Source organism: Larus michahellis, chromosome 8, assembly GCF_964199755.1.
Source record: "Larus michahellis chromosome 8, bLarMic1.1, whole genome shotgun sequence".
In the NCBI taxonomy this organism is placed as follows: Eukaryota; Metazoa; Chordata; class Aves; order Charadriiformes; family Laridae; genus Larus; species Larus michahellis.
In genome coordinates, this window is record NC_133903.1 from 5,572,826 (window position 1) to 5,585,224 (window position 12,399).

At 68.3% G+C, this 12,399-nt stretch overlaps 2 protein-coding genes across 2 annotated transcripts in view; one reads left to right on the forward strand and one right to left on the reverse strand.

Moving 5' to 3' along the window:
* RAI1 (retinoic acid induced 1) overlaps nucleotides 1–1,412 on the forward strand; it is a 77,449-nt gene extending 76,037 nt beyond the window's left edge. The window contains exon 6 of the mRNA XM_074596957.1: nucleotides 34–1,412. Within this exon, the coding sequence (XP_074453058.1) occupies nucleotides 34–48 (15 nt within the window). The 3' untranslated portion in view covers nucleotides 49–1,412. The remainder of the gene's footprint in view (nucleotides 1–33) is intronic.
* Nucleotides 1,413–2,525: 1,113 nt separating this feature from the next.
* SREBF1 (sterol regulatory element binding transcription factor 1) lies at nucleotides 2,526–12,399 on the reverse strand. Its single transcript, XM_074596958.1, has 19 exons — nucleotides 12,119–12,399; nucleotides 9,295–9,678; nucleotides 8,954–9,123; nucleotides 8,739–8,879; nucleotides 8,441–8,659; nucleotides 8,239–8,353; nucleotides 7,940–8,151; nucleotides 7,246–7,450; nucleotides 6,536–6,720; nucleotides 6,168–6,429; nucleotides 5,916–6,082; nucleotides 5,649–5,817; nucleotides 5,451–5,559; nucleotides 5,265–5,374; nucleotides 5,035–5,167; nucleotides 4,662–4,824; nucleotides 4,182–4,367; nucleotides 3,976–4,087; nucleotides 2,526–3,647 (listed from the first exon to the last, which is right to left on the reverse strand). The coding sequence occupies exons 1-19, from the start codon at nucleotides 12,222–12,224 to the stop codon at nucleotides 3,424–3,426; spliced, it is 3,372 nt and encodes a 1,123-aa protein (XP_074453059.1). The 5' UTR covers nucleotides 12,225–12,399; the 3' UTR covers nucleotides 2,526–3,423.

The window sequence follows — 12,399 nt, forward strand, 5'->3', positions numbered from 1 at the left end:
CTGACACCCCCCCCCCCTCGCTTTTCCCTGCAGAGGCAGCCGGTGTAGCCCCCCTCCCCGCCGCGGGCACCCAGCGAGCGACCGGCGGAGGAGGCAGCGCCCCGGGAGCGGAGCGGGGCCGGGCCGGGCCGTAGCGGCAGCCGCCCCCGCCGCAGGTGGGCGCAGCGCTGCCGCCCCGTCCCCGTGTGTCGTTCCCTCCCCCCCAACCCCGAGCCCGATCCGGGCGGGCAGAGCCAGCGCCGGGTTTTCCCCCCAACTCGCCGGACCCCGGCAAAACCCGACCTGGCTTTAAGGGAGACGGAACGGGATCCCCCGGCCCGGGATCGCTGCACAGGGGGGAAGGGGGTGGGAGGGGCGGGCGGGGGGGGGGGGGACCGTGTACAAGGGGGGGGTCCCGGCGATGTTGTCTTACTGTGGGGCCGCCGGACCCCCCTGCGGGTCCCGGCTCTCCATATCTCACACTGATCTGATCTGAGATGTTGCCTTCAGCAAACCTCACGGTGTCTGTCTGTATATACGTGCGGCGGAGAAAAGGAAAAAAAAAAAAAACAAAAAGGACAAAAAAGACAAAAAAAAGCTTAAAAAAAAAAAAGGAGAAAAAAAAAAAAAAAAAGACAAACAACGGCCTGCTGTTTGAAACACCACTCTGCTTTTTTCCGTTTCGTCCTTCCATCTCCTGTTTGTCCCCACCCGCACCCACCCTGTCTGCTCCAGGGTGCCAGCCCCTGCGCCGGGCACCCACCGGGGCGAAGGGCACTTGGCTGGGCTGCTGGGTGCCCACCGGGCTGCCCCAGCCCCGCTCCCTCCCTCTGGCCCATTGCACCCACCACCTTCCCGTTCCATGGGGCGCTGGCGCTGCTGGGCCGGGGACACCTGGTCCTGCTGTTTGGGACCCCCAAAACCTCCTCCTTCTGCTCGGCCTCACCAGCACCCCCTCTGCGGCTTCTCTTGCTGGGGACGGGCTTTGCTCCCCGCACTTGTGCAACCCCCATGGCTCTGGGTGCTGAACCCCGATCTCTGGGTGCTGAACCCCATGGCTCTGGGTGCAAACCCCAGGGTTTTATCCTGGAGCAAGAGGGTGCCAGCAGCCCAGAAATGGCTTCCAGCCAACAGTAGGGTCCTTGCTAGAGGAGGAGGAGGAGGCACTTGCTTCCTCCCTCTGCGTGGCCCTGGCTTACCCCTGGGTGCTGGGTTCGCTCAGCTCCCTCGGTTTTCGCTTCCCTTCCCAGCCCCCTGGCTGGAGCTGGGGGGCTGCCCAGCACTGGGATCGCCCCCCACCCGTGTCCCAGCGGGGTGCCCTGCATGACACCCCCAATCTCCGCACCCTTGCACCACCCGCACCCCGGCGCAGGTAGCAAATAACCAACCCAGGGTGAATCAAATCCCATCCTAAAAACAGAGCCGCCAGCTGACCCCCCCCCACCCCGACCTGCGAAGCGTCCTGCAAAGGTAGGGCACAGTGCTGGCCCCATCCGTGTCCCCCACCCCGACCCCGCAGAACCAGCGTCCTGTGTCCCTGCCGGCTGTCGTGTCCCCTCCGTCCCACCCAGCCCTCACCCTCAAGGTTTGCTGGCCACAAAATGTCTGTCATTTCAGCAGCTTGCCTCGGACACGGGAATGAAAAACACAAAAAAGGAGGGGGGGGGGAAAAAAAAAAAAGAAAAAATGGAAAAAAAAAAGAAGAGAGAAAGAATAATAAAAATAATTAATTTAATGAAAAAAAAAAAGTGGTAAAAATCCTGGTGTCCCTGGCAGTGTTGCCTGAAATCTGGCTATTTTTAGTGACATCTTGTACATATGACTGTAAAATGGTAAACCGTGTGTATTATATATTGCCTCATTATATAGTGTATATATATGTATACATATACATATATATAATATATATGAAGACTGTAAATGTTAAGACTAGTGTTCTTATTAGTATATTGCTTCACACTGAAGATTGTGTGTAACAAGCTGTTTCTAAAAGATGTTTATTTTCCTTAAGAGTAAAAAACAGGTCATTGCATTCAGAGCGTCAATAAAGATACAACGATTGTTTTGGAAGTACGTGGCGCCCTGTTCGTGGCCTCTCTTTCTCCGAGGGGAGGGACTTCTGGGGGTGTCCCCCCCAGGCCATGCCAGCCCCTGGCTGGCCCTTCGTCCCCGGGTGTCACCTGCACCGAGGGTCTTGCTCGTAGGGCTGGGCTGGGAGGGGACACTGCAGTGGGGCTGGGGTATGGAGTGTGGGGGGGAGCGTACCAGCACCCCTGGCGTACCTTAGGGCAAGAAGGGTGTGTTTGGGGTCCCTTCGCACCCGCTGTCCCCATCCCTGCCACCCTTGGCACCCCCCATCCTGTGCAGTCCGCGGGGGCAAGGCAGGACCCACAGACGGGGCTGCCCAGCTGAAGGGGATGCCCAGCCGGAGGGAGGGATGCCCAGCCGGAGAGGGGGATGCCGGGGAGGGTCCCTTGCCCCAGCCAGGTTCTGTGTACCCCCCAAGTCCAGTGTCTGTCCCCAACCCGCACTCCAGCACACACCGGTATAAATAATCAGCTTTAATTTGTCTGTACAAAACTCTCCAACTATGAAAATACCGTTTAAAAAGGCAAGGCGGGGGGGGGTGGGGGGCTGGGGTAGGGTGGGGGGCTATGTACAAGAGGGGGTGAAGCAAAGGGACAGGGGCACCCCCCAGCCCCCTGTGGCACCCTGCCATCCCTTCTCCGAAAGCGCTCAGGCCCAGCTGTGCCTGGGGGGGGTGGTCGTGGCAGCTCCTAACTGGGGGGACTGGTCAGGGCTGGGGGAAGGTGGGGGCCGAGGCGTAGGCTGGGGGTCCCCTCTTGCCTACCATGGGCATGGTTGGGGAAAGGACCCTTAGCCACCACCATGGGGGCAAACCTCCTCCCCACCATAACGGGGGCAAAGCCGAGGCGCCCCAAGCCCCCCCTGCGGCAGCGGGACCCACGGCGGGGGGGGGGCACCGGGCAGGGGCACCAGGAGAAGGAGGGGGTGAGGATGGACCTCCCCACACCCTGTGCCAGGGCACGGGGGAGTACAGGTGGCACTGGGTCCAGGCTGGCCGAGCATCCCGGTGCCATGCAATACTGTGACAGTGTCACTAGAGGTCCCCACGTCCCACCACCCGAGCGGGCTGGGGAGAAGGACAGAGCCCTGGGGTGGCCGAGGCCACCCGGGATGCCCCACGCGTGGCTGTCCCACGCCAGGAACCTCCACAGCCGCCGCCGGTGGCACTGGGCATCACCCTGTCCCTCGCCACCCGCCCCCTCACCTTAAAACCTGCTCCCTAACACCGTCCCGCAGAAGGGGGAAACTGAGGCACGCACCTCCCCGCCGCCCCCGGCCACCCGGCTTCCCCACATCCCCGATGCAGAGGGGCTGGCAGCCTGCGTGTGCCCCCTGACCCCCGGTCCTCCTCCTGGGCTAGCCCGACGTGACGGTGGTGCCGCTGCCCAGCTTGATGATCATCTGCTGGCAGTCGTGCAGCGTCCGTTTGTCACCCAGCTTCTCCAGCGTGCGGGCGGCCTCGGCCAGCATGCCCACGCGCTGGCCCGGGCCCGAGAGGAAGCTGGGCGGGAGGTAGCAGCAGGCCAGCAGCAGGGCCTCGGCATGCTCCCGCGGCGTCGGGTGACTCTCCGGCTCACCGGCTGCAATGGGGGGAAAAGTGGGGGTCAGTCCCAAGGGGTGTCCAGAGAAGCCACCCGCCCTCCCTTGGGTGCTCCGGCACGACCATGGAGCCATCCACCCGCCCCAGGGCAGATGCCACCACCAAAGCGTGGTCAGGAAGCCCCTGGACCCCACCACCCAACTCTGCTGGGGTGCTGCGGGTGGGAAAGGGGGTGGGAAGAGGGGTGGGAAGAGGGGTGGGAAGAGGGGTGGGAAGAGGGGTGGGCTCCCACCCTGTATCCCACCTGGTGGGGGGTCTCCCACCCCGTGTCCCACGTGTGTGGGGGGGTCTCCCACCCCGTGTCCCACCTGTTTTGTTGCCCTGCACCCCTCTCCTCCGCAGGCTGCGGTCCAGCAGCTGGTGGGTGCGCGTGGGGCTGGCCCGGGCCATGAGCCTGGCGGTGGCTTCGTGCAGGAACACCTGGAGGTGGCGGGGAGAGGGGGGGGGGGGACAGTGAGCATGACAGGGCGCAGGGGACGAGGGGACCTGCTGGGACAAGGGGTGGGGGGCTCACCCGGCGCATGGCGGGGCGGAGGGTCTGGGCCAGGCGCCGCAGGCTGCTGAGGTCCTGCTGGAAGCCGCGGAGCTCGATGGCGGACGCCTGGTAGAGGCAGCTGCGCTGCTGGCTGGCACTCATCTGCTGCTGCCACAGGTTGGTGCGGGTGACGAGGAGCAGGTCGCACAGCAGGAGCTGCACCGCCTGTAGCGGGGAGGGGGGGGGGGGTGGCAAGGGGAGCTGGGTGAGCAGGGAGACGGAGGGACGGAGGGACGGGGGGGCCGAGGAGGTCCCAGCGGGCAGGCGCTGCTGCGCGGGACCCCCGCCGGGCTGCATGGCAGGGGCATTGCACTCCCAGTCTGACACATGCAATGCAACTACAATGCACCCCCGCGAGGGCCGGGGGCACCTCCCGCCAGGGCCGGGGGCTCCCCCCCAGGGCGGGTGCCCACCTTACCCGTCCCCCTGCCCTCCCCCACCCCCCCAACCCCGGCTCACCTTGTCGATGGTGCCCTTGGGGGGGCTGCCGAGCTCCAGGCTCTCCCGCAGGCAGCTGCTGGCCTTCTCGCAGTGGCTGAGGCTGGCCTGGCTCCCGTCCTGCTTGCTCAGCATGGCGCGCACGGCCCTGAAGGAGTGCAGGGCGGCGCGGGGCAGGGGCTTCCTGCAAGGTGGGGGACGACACAGTCACCGCTGGCTCCTCGCTGGGCATGGCCGTGCCCCCCCCTTCAGTAGACACCGGCCACCACAGCCTCGGTGCTCTGACTGCGCTTGCACGGGCTGTGCCGACCCGAAGAGGAGGGAAGGCGTGCGATGAGCTGTCACCCCCCCTCCCCATGGCCCTCTCCCCGTCCCCGATGTCCCCAGCACTCACTCAGAGCTCTGCAGCGCCCGGGGCATGGTTTCCACAAGCGGGTAGAGGCGCTCGGCCCCCTCCTCATCTCCCTGAAGCCAGTGAATAACTGTGCCAATGATGGACGCCCACCACTTGGACACGGGGTCGGTACCTGTGGGGCGGGAGGGAGACGGGAGCGGGGCATCCACCAGCCCCATGGCCCGCCCCACACAAGTGTCCCTGGTTGGGGGGGGACACGTCGGCCTCACCTGTGACGGCCGCCAAGCTGGAGCTGATGGAGGGCGCAGGGCCGGGCACGCCGCTGGCATCGGAGCAGCCGTTGAGGAGCTGGAGGTATTCCAGAGCATTGGAAAAGCGCCTGCCGGGAGAGGGGCAGTGAGTGGGGACAGCCCCACGCTGGGCGGAGGGAGCGGGGTGCCCACCCTGGCGCTTACCCCTCTCCCTGGGCAGTGGGGCGGCCGGGCTCGGGCATGGCCACGCAGCACAGCGCCTTCTCCAGGAGGTGCTCGCGGAAAAGCTGGGTCACCTGCGCCAGCGGGTCCACTGCGGCACAGAGGGGCGGTGAGACGGTGACAGAGGTGGGGTGAGACCCCCGAAATGGGGGGCTGGGGGTGCTGGGTTGGGGGCGTTACCTGGGTTGCCGGCGGAGCTGTAGATGGTCTCCCTCGGGACGCCCTTGACAGCCCAGTCCCCGTCGACGAAGAAGCGGTGGCCCAAGGGGTGGCAGAGCCACTGCATGGCGGGGGGCACGGCCCCGCCGTGGGACAGGGCCACCCGCCGGGCGCTGCAGAGGAAGGGGCGCTGCGGGGAGAGCGGGGAGTCAGGGGGGGACGACCCAAGACTGGGTCACACATGACCCCCTCCCCAGCCCCACACGGAGGGGGCTGCCCCGCACTCACGGCCAAGAAGTGGAAGCAGCGGTGCAGGCTGGCCTTGACCCGCAGGGCGGCTGCCACGTAGATCTCGGCCAGGGCGGCCACGGAGACGGCGTCACCGGCGCACTCGGCAAGGTTGACGGCGCTCAGCGCCAGGTTGATGGCCAGCAGGTGCCCCCCCGCCTGCTTCCCTGCGGGGACAGGGACGGGGGGCTCAGGGAGGGGGTATCACGGGCATCCCATCCCCCAGCCCGTCCCCACGGTGCGGGGCCGTACCGGCGAGGTGGAGCTGGTGCAGGCGGTGGTAGGTCATGGCGGCGTCGCGGGCGCTCTGACGGACGTGGGCGGGGGGCGGGGGGTCGGGACGCAGCCCCCCGGCGCGGGCGGCCAGCCAGCGTCCCACCCAGAGGCGCTGGAGCAGGTGGCGCAGCAGGGTCCAGAGCAGGCTGCAGGCCAGGTCCCCGTGGGAGGCGGGCAGCGGCCGCCCCAGTGCCCCCAGCGCCGTCCGCAGGTGCTGGGCGCCCTGGGCGAAGTCCCCCTGTGTGTGCGTCCCCACGCAGGGAGAAGGGGGTCAGCGAGGCAGGGGGGTGGGTGGGGCGGGTGACATCACGTGGGGTGTGGCAAGGGCGGGGTGCGGGGCTCACCCGGTCGAGGTCCAGGTCGGCCTGCCGGCGGTGCCGCCAGAAGAGGACGGAGGGCTCGGAGTGGGGGCGGGTGACGGGCTCCCCGCAGACGAAGAGCCGCACCACCGCCCCCAGCACCAGCGCCGCGTTCAGCGCCCAGAAGGCCAGCGTGGGCCACAGCCACTGCGACCACCCCCACGGCTCCTCTGTGCGGGGAGGGGGTCAGCACTGCCTCCGCCCTGCGCCCACCCCAGGGTCTCCCAGCCCGGCGACCTTCGCCCCGCGCCTGCCCCGAGAGCCTCCACTCCAATGGTGCCCACCCCAACAGCCTCCACCCAATGGCCTCTGCCTTGCGTCCACCCCAGCACCCTCCACCCCGGTCGTCCCCCATCTTGGACCTACCCTGAGACCTGAGATCCCCCTCCTGATGGCCTTCACCCCATGCCCATCACGACTAGCTCCACTCTGGTGGCCTCCAGCCCATGCCCACCGTGATGGCCTCCACCCCAACAGCCTCTACCCAAGTGGCTCCTACCACAAACCCACCCCAACGTCCTGCACCCTAATGGCCTTCACCTCAACAGCCTCTAGCCCATGCCCACCCTGACAGCCTCCACCCCACACCTATCCCAGTGGCCCCCGCTCTGCGCCCACCCCAACCACCACCACGTTGACAGCCTCCATCCCAATGTCCTCCACCCCAAGAACCCCCACCCCATGCCAGAACTTACCCATAGTGCCGGACTCAGCCATGATGCTCCTGCGGGGACCAGCGGTGTCCGGGCTCCCCACAGGGGCTGGGGCACCAGAGCCGCGGAGGAGGGAGGCCAGGGGGTTGAAGGAGAGGCAGAGGAAGACGAAAGCGCAGAGGGCCATGCGGGAGCGGTCCAGCATGCCCTGACTGCTGGGCGAGGGCGGCGGGTGCTCCTGCTTCACCTGGGCGGGCAGAGCTGCTGTGAGCCCCAGGGCATGGACACGGTGATGGGGAACAGGCATGGGACATAGGGCATGGGACATAAGGCATGGGGCATGGTGACGGGGTGCAGTGATGGGGCAGAGGCATGGCATATAAGGAATGGGCATGGGGCACAGGGCACGGCGATGAGGCACAAGTATGGGAAACAGGGCATGGGCATGGACTGCAGGGTATAGGGATGGGGCACAGGGCACATTTTGGGGTACAGAGCATGTGGTGTGGGCACGGGGCAGGGCTGCAGCAGCCCACTGCAGCCCAGAATGCCCCCACACCCCTCCCTCCAGCCCCAATTCGGGTGAGGAGCAGCCTCAGAGAGCAAGATCAGGGCTCTCGGCTCCTTTCCCCGCGCACCCGCCACGCTTTGCTCTCGGCACCCCCGGCGTGATGCACCGGATCCCCTGCCCCACTCAAGGCGGGGACATCCCTCCCACAGCCCCCCCCACACACACCTTGCCGTGGTCGCAGAGGGGGCTGTCGGGCTCCGAGTCGCTGCTGCTGTTGCTGCTGCCCCCACTGAGCGAGAGCGGGCTGCTGTGGGATGGCGAGCCCACGTCCGAGGGCGGCGGCGTCAGCATCTCCATCACCTCTGCCTTCACCACCTCCATGGGGGCCTCCGCCTTAGCCCCGCCGCTGCAGGAGGCCACCAGGTCCTTCAGGGACTCTGTGGGGAGCAGAGCGGGCTGAGGGACACTGGGGGGTACGGCAGCCCCAGGGCCGAGCCCCGCCAAAGACCTGCCCTTCCACTCACGATTCTTCTGCATGGCCATCTTCAGGGCGAGGTTCTCCTGCTTCAGCTTCTGGTTGCTCTGCTGCAGGAAGCGGATGTATTCGATCGCCTTCCTCAGGATGGCCGACTTGTTGAGCTGCCAGTGGGCAGGGACAGTTCAGCCCAAATGCCAGGCAAAGCCCCCTCCTTGCCCACCCCATCCCCACCACCCCCAGGCTCCCACCTTGGCCTCGGTGCCCACCACCAGGTCCTTGAGCTCCACAATCTTGTCGTTGATGGAGGAGCGGTAGCGTTTCTCGATGGCGTTGTGCGCCGTGCGCTTCTCCCCCCTGCTCTGCACCAGCGCCGGCTTCCCACTGGGCGCCAGCCGGTTGATGGGCAGCTTCTCCGCATCCACAACCAGCGGCACCGTTGCCAGGATGGTCCCTCCGCTCACCAGTGCCTGTGGGGACACAGGGTGGCATCGGTGGCACTTCCCCGAGCATCCGCCCACCCCGGAGCTCCCCAGCGGTGGGACCTACCGGCACCTGCAGCGAGGTGGCAGAGCCGCTGGCGCTGGTGGCCAGGGAGGCCATGCTGGAGGTCTTGGCACCGCCAGCGTCCGTCTTGACGGCCGTCAGCAGCAGGGAGTCAGCCTTGATGAAATGGGGCTGCAGCAGGACCTAGGGGGCAGGGGGGGGAGGTCAGGGGGCTGGGGGGGACCACCGGGACCCCCCTCCCCTGGCCCTCGGCTTACCGGCACCTGCTGGATCTGGGGTGAGACAGGCTGGCTGGCGGGGGCGGCGGGGGCCAGGAGCTGCTGGGCTGCCACGCTTTGCACGGGGCCAGGTAGTGCCACGGGGGGGCCCGGCTGCGGGGTGGGCAGGGGGCTCGGCAGGGCCTGCCCCGCACTCCCGGGCTGCACAGCTGGGCATGGAGCAGAGGACAGGGTTACCAGACCCCCCGGGACCAGCCCACCCCAGGCAGCCCCATCCCACAGGGACGCATCCCCCTCTCCAGCAAGAGCCCCCCCGCAACAAGCCCTCAACCCAGGGTGTCCCGACACCCCCCCCCCTGTGGCCCCCCCCAAATCCTCACCGGAGAAGCCGTGCTGGTTCTGGTAGCCCACTAAAGGCTGGGGGTTGAACTGGCCAGAGGACGCGGGGACGAAGCTGGGGGCCAGCATCACGCCGGGCTGGGGCTGGCTGCTGGGCACGGCCGCCAGCTCCTCCTTGACACCCGGGGTCGGTGCCGGCAGGAGTGGGGCTGGGGGCTGCGGGGCGAAGGCTGCCATCCCGGGGGGCCCCGGGTAGTTGCTGCCGGTGGGGGCGGCGGGGGGAGTCTTGCTGGGCCCCAGGTAGGTGCCGAGGGTGGCCGGTGGTGGGGGGAGCCCCGGGGGCACGGCGCTGTCAGGGGCACCGAACGGTGAATCAAACAGTCCCGAGAAGTCATTGTCCGGCGTGTTGATCAGCTGGAGCATGTCTGCAAAACAGCCCCGCCCCCCCCACGCCGTCAGCAGCTGCCCCGGCCCCGCACCTCCCAAGGGGCCCCCAAAGCCCCAGGGGTCCCCGGGCTGGCCCCATGCTGCCCACCCCAACTCAGCACTTTGGGGACAAATTCCCCATAACCCAGAGGCAAAACTTCCCCGAGAGCCCAGGAATCCGCTGTGCTCTGCTCCTGGCAGCCTCCCGGCCACCCTGCCGGTGGGGAAACTGAGGCACGGCGCTCGCAACCGGGGGTGTTGTGGCCTGGCCACCAGCATTCAGAGGTTTCCAGACCGGTCTGGGGGTGGCAGGGTGAATCTCAGCCTGTTTCTGAGGTCAAGGGGGGCAGAGAGGGGCTTGTGCCAGCTCGTTCATTTATCCCCTGATGGAAACCCCGACAACCCCCGAAGCAGGGGGTGCTCAGGCAGGGACAGAGGGGTGGCCCACCCGGGATGTCCCAGCCCCCCCGTGCCAGACGTGCCTGCCCATGGCACCCCCCGGGGAGAGACGTGGGTGCCCCGCGATGTCCCAGCGCCGGGCAGGGAGGAGGCACCGGGATATTTTAAAGCCATGTTCTCGCCTCCTCCCCGCCGCTGCCCGCGCCAGGCCTGGAGCGAGGCCGGCGATGGGGTGATGCGACTCCGCCAATCGCCGCCCGCCGCCCCCAGACAGCCCCGCGGCCGAGCCAAGGTGAGCCCGGCAGCCGGTTACTCGCGGGCACCCTGCCGTAACCCGCCCGCGGTTACTCGGGGTCAGCCACCGTTAACCCCTTCGCCCGGTGTCCCCTCGTCCCCCCTGCCCAGCCCCACATCCGTCCAGCCCGCTGTGATGCGCCACACTCGATGTCCAGCGTCCGGAGGGGACACCCTGCAAGGACCGGGGTCTTCGCGCAGCCCCGTTTCCCCCCAAAGACATCCAGCCCCTCCCTGCGCTTGGGGGTTTCCTCCTGGGGGGCTCTAAACCTAACCCCCTCCCTGCTCAAGAGACCCCCAGGCTCCCCCGTGATCCAGGGGCAAGAGAACAAAGTCTGGGGGTGCAGAGAGGGGGTGCTCCCTCCTGGCCCCCCCTTCCTGCTGCCCAGCCCCGGGGGTGGGTACGGCTCCTCCAGCCGCCCGTATCCACCAGATATTTCTGTCCTGTGGCACCTGCTGCCACCTGTGCCATCAGCACAACAGGGGCACCCAACGGTGCCACGGCTGCCCCCACTCTGCTGCTCTGGGACGTGGGAGCCCGTGGGGCAGAGCCACACGGCTGTGGGTCCCGGCAGGTCCCAGCACCCACACCCCTGGATGTGCATCCCACAGTCACCCCCCCGGGTGGGCAGAAGGACAAGGGACGGCTGTAGGCACCCGGGGACCAGTGGCAAACCCACAGCACGTGGATTGTCAGGCTACGTGGGGGAGCCGTGGGGCACGGGGTGGCACAGATGGCCGTGACGCAAAGGAGCGTGGCAAAACCCCACGGCGGGACACCCTCACCCCTGGCCGAGGGCCAGGGAACCCGATTTTTGGCTAAAACCGCGGCAACGCTGCACCCAGCGCCGCCAAGACCTCGGTGGCACGGTGGTGGGGAGCGGGTCCCCTTGGGGAGCGGGTCCCCCCGGTGGCATCCGCGCCCCCCGGACCCCCAGCTCGGCGGGGAGGTGGGTGCTGAGGGGTCCCACCCCCAGGGACGCTCCGTTCGGCCGCGGGGCCGGTGTGGAGCCTCCCCCCCCCCTCCCCGCCCCCATGCCGGTTGGGCGGCTCGGGGAACCCAGGCGTCCTGGAGGGAATGACCGGGAGTAACCCCGCCGGTGACGTCACTAAGGGGGTGGGGCTACAGACGACACGATGCTGCCGCCGGCGGGGGCCCCGTCGGGGCTGTCCCGGCACCAGCACCTCCAGCCCGGGGTCCCGCTGTCCTGCTCCCCCTCGGGACCCTGCTTGTCCCCGAGCCCCCCCCCGCCACGAACCGGCCCCCGGTAACGGAGCAAGCCCGAACGGCCCGGCCCTGCCCCGACTCCGCGCTCCAGAGCAGCTCGGTGTTCCCCCCACGCCGGGTCCGGCACCGAGCCCGGTGTCTCTCCGGTTGTGCCCCGGCCGCGCACCGAGCCCGCACCGAGCCCGTTCCTCCGGCCATGCACCGAGCCCGGCTGTGCACCGAGCCCCGGCTATGCACCGAACCCGCTCCCGCCGGCCATATACCGAGCCCCGGTTGCGCATTGAGCTCGCCGCCCCGGCCGTGTCCCGGTCCCCGGTTCCCTGACCGTGCACCGAGCCTGATCTCCCCAGCTCCGGCCATGCACCGAGCCCGGTCCTGGCCATGCACCGAGCCCGGCTACCGCACCGAGCCCGGTCCCCCGGCCACGCACCGAGCGCCGGTTCTGCCCCCAGCCCGGCCCCGGCCATGCACCGAGCCCCGGTTCTGCCCCGCTCGCCGCTGCCCGGGTCGGGACGCACCGTCGATGTCGCTGAGCAGGGCCGTGTCGATGTCGCTGGCCCCGGAGAGGCCGAGGGACGGCGCCAGCCCCTCCAGGGCCGCGTCGTCGAAGGCGAGGGAGCTCATCCCGGCGGCGGCGGCGGCTCCCGGGCTGCGGCGGCTCTAGGAGCGGCGAGGCCGCCCGCCCGCGCCCGCCATGGCCGCGCTGGCCCGGGCAGAGGGGAGGAAGGGGACGAGCCGCCAAGTTGCTCCCGCGAACCGTGCCCAGACCTGCTACCGGGCAGGGGAGGGAGGGAGGGGA